Source organism: Colossoma macropomum, unplaced genomic scaffold, assembly GCF_904425465.1.
Source record: "Colossoma macropomum unplaced genomic scaffold, Colossoma_macropomum, whole genome shotgun sequence".
In the NCBI taxonomy this organism is placed as follows: domain Eukaryota; kingdom Metazoa; phylum Chordata; class Actinopteri; order Characiformes; family Serrasalmidae; genus Colossoma; species Colossoma macropomum.
The window spans coordinates 14,033,951-14,044,618 of NW_023494786.1; the positions used below are offsets into that span (position 1 = coordinate 14,033,951).

Consider the following 10,668-nt stretch of genomic DNA (forward strand, 5'->3'; position numbering starts at 1 on the left):
TCACTTCAGTGGCATCACCCTAACAGGTCTGCGGCATTCAGCAAAATCAGGCTATGTTTGAATGCGGAGAAGTAAAAAAGGGAAATACATAAAAGCAAATAATATCCATGTGAAAATTCCCCTCTGCAAACATTTGGTTTCTGATGAAATAAAAACCCTGCACTGCGATGGACTGGCGACCTGTCCAGGGTGTATCCTGCCTTCCGCCCGATGACAGCTGGGATAGGCTCCAGCACCCCACCGCGACCCAGAAGGATAAGCGGTTTAGATGATGGATGGATGAAATAAAAACAATGACATTGGCACACTATGAAGTCTGACAGTGGCTAGTCCACAACATGGGCAACCATGTGGCAATTTCAGATCTAATTACAAGCTCCTGGGAATTAAGGGATGTGATTTGAAAGTTGAAAGCTGAGCATTAGAGTTATGAAGGCCCTTCTCCACAGAAATTGGAGTGTTCGCTGTTGTCCTAATGAGAAACATCATTAACTCACAGATGGCTGTTTGAGACAACTTCGGGAGGAAAAAAAAACAGATGATATTAAAGAGCAGAATAAGGATTCAGCTGGACTGAGATTTTGATCTCAATTTTCTGTTTGAGGCATGTCTCCATATGCCAACCCAAATTAACTGATGCTTCCTTTGGACCTCCTGGCCATTTAAATTGTCTACTATGATAGATAAACAAAATGGGCCCAGCAAAAAGGGGGCTTCTGGAAGCCATGGAGACAATGCAGAACAAGTGCAGACTGCTATGTTTCTTTTTAAGCAGGACTGAATACACAGGATTAAGAAGGTGCAAGTAAGCTGGTGGTCACGCCTGCCTTCCTTGCTTAAAGCAAACTCTGAAATCCAAATATCAAAAAAATTAGAGCTGTATTTTGTTTCTGAGAAAAGCTAAACCACAGGAAGGCCACCATCGTAGCTGCAGTGAGCTATATCAGACAGATTCATGGGTACAATCCTTCTCTACACAGCACAATGACTCAGCCAGGAAATTTGTTGTTGACAAAACATCTACCCCGAGCCACAAACCAACAAGTGGGAGGATGGCTCTGAGACTGAAAGAAGCAATCACACATTTTTGTGAGCTGGTAAAGGGGACAAATTACAGCTGGCGAAGCCAGAGGTACAGTAGTTAAATGCTGATTGTGTGTTGGTGCTTGGCTTACCTCTGCGACCTTCGGAGGAACGCCGTCTCCCAGCACCTCCCTGAAGAAGCACTGCTGTGTCATGTAGGCGGACAATCCGCTGGTCCTTTTAAAGGCATCTTTCAGCCTTTTGAGTTCCACATCGGTAACTGTTAACAAAAACAAAAGGCAAGTCATTTAACCAGATGGTGCAAGGAGGTGCTGAGGGCTTTAGCCTTCACATCCTGATAAGATAACATTAATACCACACTGTGTCCAAGTTTGAAAACTCATACTGCTGAAAGGTCAAAGCCATCAACACAGCATTCTGAAGGGCCTGAGAGTTACTATGATAGGGACAAGCTGGAGTCAGCATTTTGTCTTAATTGCACAGGCTCACACACACACTCACCCACACCCAGCTCTTTAAAGTTTATAGGCCCTTGGGCCTGAATTTTACCCAAGCATTTAGAAAGGCCATCACTGATTCTTGGCATTTCTAGTCTTGTAGTGTCTGGTAGGAATGAGGGAATTACAGGATGATACACTTTTCTGAGTATACTGTGGGTATTGTCAGGCATCTCAACACAATAAATAAAAGGTATGCATCAATTAAAATGTAATAAAAAAACACCATTTAAGCCAATAATAGAAAGTCTGTAAACAACAATGCATAGTTATGCTTACACTGCATAGTAACAAGTAGAATGACAGCCAATTATGGCACTCTTATTATAAATATTTTTAAAATATTTAAAATATTTATTTTTTATTCCTGTTTCCTCTTCTTCTGTTTTTGGCAAAAACTAGGGAAGTGCCAAGTATGAGTAAAAAAAGTAATAGAATCCTTTGCCTTGGACGACTATCCATTATCTGTTGTTTGATTTTACAGCACATACCGCAGCCCGCATACTGTCATTTTAGTTTATGTCATGTAAACTGTTTTTATTTGGTTTTTGATTTCAGTATTCTTTCCAAAGCAAACTGTTTGGGCTGAATTTCGGTTTCAGTTTTGGCCAAGGATTTTCTTTTTGGTGCATCAGTAGTAAATACTCAACTAATCAAACACACAGTGTATATATATATATATATTTTTTTTTTTTTTTTTTTAAACTGTTTTTTGGTGTTCACAAACTCCAGATAAACTAAAAATTGTTACACCTCTCTTGCATCATGAAAATGTAGTCAAATATCATGATGGTATATTTTTACCTTATCACCAACCCTTGCTTGCTGGTAAAATATATTACAACTATGAAGATCAGCTGAGGCACTGCCACATCCGCACAGGGCCAAGTGAGACCCCTGCTTTCACCGCATGATGCAATAACTTTTCTGCAGCACACAATGTACGGTGGGGCATTCTCAGCCATGCCTTCCTGAGAGTGGGGGAAGAATGGACTTTCCACTGCAAGAACCATTTTGGTAACAAAGGAGACCTAGGGGACTGTACGTAGCTCTGCGCAACCACAAAAAAAGTCTTGGTGCTGCAATCATGAAATCCTGAAGAGACAGAGGTGCTCAACACCAACGAAAAGAAGGCTCTTTTGAGACCCCATGATCTAGCACAGTGTGACTGGGAGTGATGTGCTTTCCCACACTCACAGCGCTGGTGAAGCTGGGCATTATGGGCCCCACCACAGAACAGCCCCCATACTGCTAGTACTTTCCTGCCTTTTGTTGTTACCTCTCTCTATTCCTGGATCCGCTGTGATGTTTTCCGGCTAAATGAGCAGCAAAGAGCTGCATCTGAGGTTAACTGTGCGGGGTGGACACTTTCACCTGACCTAGATGAAACAAGCTTCAAAACATTTGACATGTCAAGCTGAACAAGACAATAATATTCAACCATATTCTTATTCGCAGCACTAGCCAGGTTCAGGGAAAGAGAAAAGAAGGCTGCACCGCTCATAGTTTTGTCCAAGAAAAAAGAGCCTGACCTACAGTGGCTATTCATCTGCAGAAAGGATAAATCCACAGTGAGGACAGCAGTAGCAAGCATCAGTGAACACTTTGCTTTTATGCACTGAAATGTCCTCCAAATCGTAAAAGACCATTTACCACTTACAAAGGTCTTAAGTCACTCAGTGATCAAGGTCAATAATCCTCTCCTACTGAGCGAACAATGCAAACATTAACCATCTCTCTGTGGCAGGAAGGAAGGGATATGTTGCGTTATGACGACACAAGGAACTCACATTTTCATGAACTTACAACAGAGTGGAGAATAAAAGGAAACACTCCAGAGCCTGTGGGGTTATAAAAAAGGCCTTGGGCTAAAAGTTCCAGAGGTATTTCAATCAGGCAGGATGGTCGAAAGATACAAAGATACAAAAATCTCTTGTTCCAAAGATCTGGAGCACAGAGCATTGCTCTTTGCTGAAGAAAGGTGTAGAGCAGACACACACAGACACAGATTCTGGGTAGACCCTTTCTTTCCCTTCCAACCTTCAAGGTCAGGTAGGTCTTTTGAGGTATATCAGTATTACTGCCCCACCTAGTCAGCAACACATTTAAAGGGGAATTCCGCTGATTTTTTTTCTCTCTGCATAATTAAATGATTAAGGTGTAAACAATATCAATCAGAGTGGCTTAATGTGAAATGCTCTGTTCTAGATTTGAGAATTGTTCATAATGGTGGTGATAGGAACCAGATGCCTGAAGAGTTTAATTCCACTACAAGCTCCCTCACAAAGTTATTACATGAACTGCCAACAAATATGTTTGCTGATACCTGAGATGTTGCTTTACAATAGTTTAAAAGTTAAGATTTTGACCTTAAAATGTTCTTTTTCAAATATAGGGTGTCATGCTAAACAGTCCCTAACATTTTTCTTTGGATTTAGCACTATATTAACATTTTCAAAATTACACATTAAAAAAAAGAGATGTGTAGGTTCACTGATTTGTTTTACACAGTGAATAAAATGGCAGACATCGTAAAGCCTGGTTCCTATCACTACCACTGTAAAGAAATTTGAGTAGGCAAGTTTCTCTACAATTAACTATTTCACATCAAACTACTCTTATTGACTTACAAAGACAACTGAATTATGCATACATTTTAAAAATATGTGAAATTCCCCTTTAATTCAACAGAAAGGCATCTGATCATTTTGTCTCCTTTGCCAGTGGAGAACAATATCACAAAGGAGATCCTATTCCACATTAATAAACACAATATGAGGAACATCGTCCCTGTGCGGAAGTCATGAACACTGACTTCATTTCCACACAACTGCAGAAAGTCGCACTCAGTGAGGGAACTCTCTCAGTTCCCAAGTCATTAAGGGTCAATTAAACAGTCTGCTTTGGCAATTTTCAGGCCAGAGTATGAGAAAATGCTGAAGTGCTAAGCGAATCATAAGACCAGTTTCCATGGCAGATTATTCTGAGCGATAGCACGAGACCTCTGCTATTCCAGTGTGCATAAAGATAAATAAATAAATTCCTGCTTGAAAGTCGTGGCAAATTGAATTACCAGAATAATTTCAGCGGCTGATCACTCCCTGGGTGTACAGCAGAAACTCATCAAATACAAATTAAACTTCAGAGTCCAAAGTCAAAAGGACATCTGAAATAAAGAACAGAGCTTCAGGCTGAAGCGGCTGCCAGGGTAGTGTTAAAGAATGCTAAATGTGATGAGCTGTAGAGAGAGCTGATACAAAACCTTAGAAATCTTTATTTCACAGTGTATTGAGCAGCCTAATGACAACATTGCCAACCACACGCTTGCCTTATTCCTCCTTATTGAAAAGAGTATTATAAAATATTAGTCGCGTTCATAATCCTTTCAAGATTATGGTTAATTAGGCTCACATGAAACACTGGCGCAGAGTGCTGTTCGCTAATGCGGTGGAGAAAATGAGGAGAAAATGTAAAACGGTTTTCCGCTGGGGACTCGTGTGACAGTTTATCACTTTGAAATGACAGCCACTGCAACAGAGCTAGATAAACTGACTGCTAGAGCCTTCCCACCCTCTTTGATTTCTTTTGCTTCCACCCAATTTCAAAGACTGTCACGTCTGAAAAGGGGGAGGGTTGCTACTTCTATAATACTCACCCTTATTTTGTGACTTGAGCCTTCAGGATGCTTCGTATTTTACAGTTAAACTAATTCCAGAACTCTCTTCCACAGAAACGTGACCTACTTTGAGCTCCCAGTATGCTCCTAATATGTAGGTCTGTAGGTACAGGCAACCTTTAATTCAAAGCAGAGGACTCCAGGCTCAGGCCTGGTTCAAAGGAGAAGACATGCGAGCTAGCCTACATGAAGGCAAACTGATTTCTCAAGTTGATTCTGTATCATCTCAGCCAGATTCTCCAGTGTGTAACCTGCCAGGGCATGCTCTCAGCCACTCTGAAACAGAAATACTACAGCTCACTCTACAACAGAGAGAAAGAGACAGCATTGTCAGCTGGCCTACCAACAGCAGGGGTGAGGCCCTGAAAGTCAATTTGAACATCCTATAATTTTCTGGTGCTCTCACGCCAAACAAGCATGGATATTCATGAACATGTGCCTATAGTGATTTAAAAACGATGATTATTAAACGCAAGCAAACCTCTTTGTTTTGCAAACCTCTCTAAGAGAGGATGACGAAATCTGAGGACAGAGGCAGAACACAGTAAACTGCAATACATCAAAAGGTGTCAATGGAATCCTGCAACTAGGAGGGTTTCCAGAAAGTGAAAACACAACACCTAATGGAAAACAGTCACTGTTTGTTGTCTATTTGTATTATGACGCTATGACATCAACATAAAAACTAGGTAACACAATCATGACTGCACCGTAAATGCGCCACTGGGTGAATGCAGCAATTCCAAAACACATAATAAGCTAAAAGACAGTCCGTTTCATACTCATAAGAACACAATTCAGACACACCTCTGCTGTGAAGAAACAGAAAACAGACACACTATGGACAAGTTTCCAAAACACAAATAAAGGCTAGTCTTTGAAATTTTTAATTTTAATGATGATTCTTTACAGCAAATCATTTTTAGCCTTGGTTTAGGCTCAATCTTCATCTGGGGTACTAGCCCAAAGTCCAAAAGATTTCTTCCAAAATCAAGGGTATTAATAGAGAGTATGTATTTCCTTTCCTGATGTAACTGCATCTACACTTCTAGGAAGGCTTTACACTAGATCTTGGAAGACTGTTGCGAGGACTTGACTGCAGTCAGCCACAAGAGTATTATTGAGGTCAGGTACTGATGTTGGATGATCAGCTCTAGATCACTCCCAAAGCTAGTGGATGGTGCTCCACCACTCCAGAGAAGACAGTTCCACTGCTTCACAGCCCAATGCTGGAGAACCTTATACCCCTTTGGCCAATGCTCAAGGGACATAAGGTGACATTAGATGACCTTAGGCCCAAGTGTGGCTGCTCCAGAGTGTCCCACTCTGTTCTGTGGACATTCTACAAGCTGTGTGAATGCCTATGTCAGCAATGGGTGCACCACAAAGCAGCTGAATTCACTATTTAGTAGATACTTTTGGACCTACAGAGTAGTGCAACCCAAGAAGCTAATGTTATTATCAATAAACTAAAACAAATTATATCATGCTAATTGGTAGATACTGGATTCCATTCACTGGTATATTTAGACAAGGAGAAATAACTGTACAGGCCTGTTTTTCCCTAATGCACCAACAGCCACATCAATTTGGGGCACTGAAGGTCAAGAAAGTCAACAAGTATGGGATAATGTCAAGCAGATACAGAGGGGACACAGAAATCGGTTTTCACCAAAGCAGTTGTCACTTTGACGGTAATGAAAATCTCTAACCTGTGGTTGTGGCAAAGGCAAGAACAAGATGCAAATGAATGCAAACAAACAGCGGCATATTGCTTATTCATCAAGGTGGGGGCTGCTCGGACAGTGTCAGTCTTCTGGACTGCAAACGTCAGATGGACAAGCACCTCTGTTCACATCAAGCACACTGACCCGAGTGTCCTTCTGACTTGAGCGCCTCAGGAACACTGCTTGCACCATCTGTGTGTCCAAGACTTCTGTAAGGCCTTCATTCTTCTCTCCAAAGTACAGGAGCAACATTGATGTTTGTTGTATAGGACTCTATCCTGGATGCAAAATTCCCATAGCCTTCCTGTTATCATAAGGTACTGAGGAACAAAATGAGCATTCAGTTTTATCAGAAGCAGAATGGAAGAAGTAGGAAAGTATCATAAAAGGCACACCTTCTTAAAGTTCTGCTTTTTGGCGAAAACACATCTAATACATTCTTATGCTGCAATAAGTTTTAAAAGGAACACGACACCAAAGAACACTACAGCCACTCCCTGACAGAGCCAGGCAATATGACAATATTTAGAACATAACTAGTCCTGTTTAATTGGATTTAGCACAGAACAATGTGTGAAATGCTGAATGCAAATAACTGAATTTACTTTTTAATAGTATTTTTAAAAACGTAGCACTACTTTGTCTGTTGTAACTTAATACGTCAAAAATAAAATATATTGTGACACATTGTACATCATTAAAGTCTTCCTAAATCACTGTGATATTACATCTTGCCCCATTGCCCACCTCTACTTCCTGATACCTCAATATATAGTAGTTCACAGTGACCAGCTCCTCCAACTTCTCTAATCTGACCCTGAACGCTTGAAAGACAATCATTACACATACGCACTTCCACCTTTTATGTAAGAATAACCGTTATCACTTGCTTGACAAAAGACCACAGAATCTGTCTGGGACTCGATTTCTTCATTCTTTCAGTAATCGATGATTGATTAGGGCCTCTGGAAGTGGCATCGTCACTGAAATCAATGGACACACTACCACGTCTGCAGTCATTAACAAACAATCTAAAGAATAAATGGATCTTTTACAAAAATCACATATTTTAAATCAGTGCTATTCTGACCTATACAGTACATCCAAGGACACTAATAGTGTGATCATTTCCAACTGGAGACAAAGGCCGTACAAGTAAAATTTAATGCCTTATTATAAAAAAAAAACAAAACAATGGACAGTCAGTCCCAAGGACATTATCAACATGTACAGAGCTGAAACATTTCACGCAATTTCTTGTGTACACTATACAGCACGCCATACTTTTCAAACTATTCATGACTAGTTCATGCTTGTGGATGAAGTGTACATGCAGACAGGAGAGAATAAATAAAAGCTGTTTGACAAGGCAAGGTAGTACCTGCTTTATGAAGTAGAATTTGGGTCAGGATACTAATTCTGGGTCGGTTTCCCAGTCAGGGATTAAGCCTAGTCCTGGACTACGTTTTTCTTTCAAAAGAGAACCTCAATTCACAATACTGTGCAGTCCAAGACAAGGCTTAATCCCTGTCCAGAAAACCAACCCAAAATATCCAAAAGCATCCAGACAGCCTGTCTAATTAGTGACTTCAGCTACTTTAAGGTGCCCCCATTGCTGACACAGGTGTAAATTACAAGCACACAGCTTGTATAGTCTCCATACAAAAGCAATGACCAACAGAATGGGACACTGGATCAGCCGTACCATGACAAATGGCAAGTGATGACTTAAGAGGTTATGACGTTCTCCAGCATTAGACTGTGGAGCAGCAATCAGTATGAGTTGTAGTATATGTGGGTTATATGACATATAACATCATGATCCTCAAAGACAATTTTACAGTACACAATATGTATCACAACATTTAGTTTTTCTGAGATAAGTTATATATCATTAATAATAACTAATAGAATCAGTGTCACATTTAAATATGCAATGAAAAACTATGAACACGGTGATTATTGTTTCATATCCTTAACTGCACTAAATACAATTAAACAGGACAATCATGCTCTCCTAGTGATGAAACACGCAGTCGTTCAGTGTACTTGAAGTACTGACGATATCCACGGACAGGCGTATTGTGGCAAAACATATCACAATAATGATAAAATACCGTCATATTGCCAAACCCCTAAACTGTAGTGGCGTTAGTGATCCAGAACTAATCATCCAACATCAGTACCTGACCTCACCAACGCTTCTACGGCTGAATGCAATCAAATCCTCACAGCAATGTTCCAACATTTAGTGATATCGCAAAACAAAAGAGGCTCTTGCTGCAGCACAGGGTGAAGAAACTCCCTATTAATACCCTTGATTTCACAAGATGAGCAGGTGTCTACAAACTACACAGCAGGTCGGTTTCCCGGTCAGGGATTAAGTTTAACGTTAGTCCTGGACAAGACCTTCCTCACAATAGAGAATCCTCATTCAGAATGCTTAGCAGTCCAAGACTGGGCTTAATCCTCGTCCAGGAACCGACCCACAGTGTTACAGAGCTATAGCCCTCAGGTTAGGTTTCACCACTGAGTGTCATATTGAGCCTGACAGCAGCGAGTTAACAAACTCGGGGGGTAAACAAACTCGGATTGCTCAAAAGAAACTACAGCGCTTAACAGGTAGCCGCATTGTTCTTTGTATCAAGAAACATGTTTCACATGGTTCTTCAAACCACGAAACACATTTAAAGCAGACACGTAAACAGTTCAGCAACGTGACCAGGTGGACGGAGGGAGGGAGCGCACAGCCGAGACGAAAAACTCCGTAGAGTCGGGCCGCCCTGCCCTGGCTGTGTCTGTGTGGGAGCAAAGCTAGCTAACGCTCCCAGTCCACATACCAATAACACACACACACAACACGCTGCTGCTTGCAGGACTGTACGAACCGCTTAAAGAGAAGGCGCGTCCAAATCAGACGGACCCCACCTTCAGGACGGGGCTGAAGTCAGCTTCGTGTTCGAATTATCCCGTTCCACCTTAAATGATGCAGCAGTTACATTTTGGCTCCTCAGCCCGAGGCGCCAGAATGTAACTGCTGCACCTTTTAAGGTGGAACGGGATAATTCGAACAAGAAGCTGACTTCAGCCTCATACCTTCAAGCCCAGCCTCAAACAACGGCAGCCGGCTAGCTACAGTTAGCTGTACGGCTAGCTAGCTGCGTTAACGGTTCAACATGTCTGCCGAGCGTCGGTTAAAGCCGAGCCGCGTTAGCGCTGCTGAGCTTCTCGCTGAGCTACAGTCCGCTAAAGCTAACCAGGTAAAGCGCATCGGCAATCCGCGATTAACGGTTACCTCTTTTGACGGCCTCGTCGTAAGAAAGGAAGCCTATCCGTGACTCTTTGGCCCCCATGTTGCCCTCATTTCACTGGACTGTGATATAAATAAGAGCCGCTGAGCGCGGGAGCGGCGCCTGTTGCCTCGGTACCCGTGACTCTCCGATCAGATCCGTGTCGTTTCTCTCTAAACTCCAGTTTTTGGGTTGCAGCGAGTGACGCGCCTCGGCGGCCCGGTCACGTGACCTCGACTCCGCACGTCACCTGACGAACCGAGAGGAGCAGCGGATAGTAGAGGCGTTGTTGTTGTTGTGGCGGTGTGGGTGGTGTAGCAGCGTGTGTGGAGGGAAGCTAGGTGACTTAAAGGGGAATCCACTGGCTGTTTCAAAATTCCTGCATAATTATAGTATTAGTATGTAAACAAAGTCGCCCAGAGCGGTTTGATTTA

The 10,668-nt window shown here is 42.0% G+C and overlaps 1 protein-coding gene across 2 annotated transcripts in view; it reads right to left on the bottom strand.

The window, feature by feature from the left end:
* Positions 1–10,419, bottom strand: part of usp32 (ubiquitin specific peptidase 32) — a 49,172-nt gene extending 38,753 nt beyond the window's left edge. For both annotated transcript variants that reach the window (XM_036561389.1, XM_036561383.1), the window contains exons 1-2: positions 10,240–10,419; positions 1,176–1,303 (exon numbers count right to left, since the gene is read on the bottom strand). In XM_036561389.1, coding sequence (XP_036417282.1) covers positions 1,176–1,303; positions 10,240–10,297 — 186 coding nt within the window. In that variant the 5' untranslated portion in view covers positions 10,298–10,419. The remainder of the gene's footprint in view (positions 1–1,175; positions 1,304–10,239) is intronic.
* Positions 10,420–10,668: the final 249 nt, after the last annotated feature.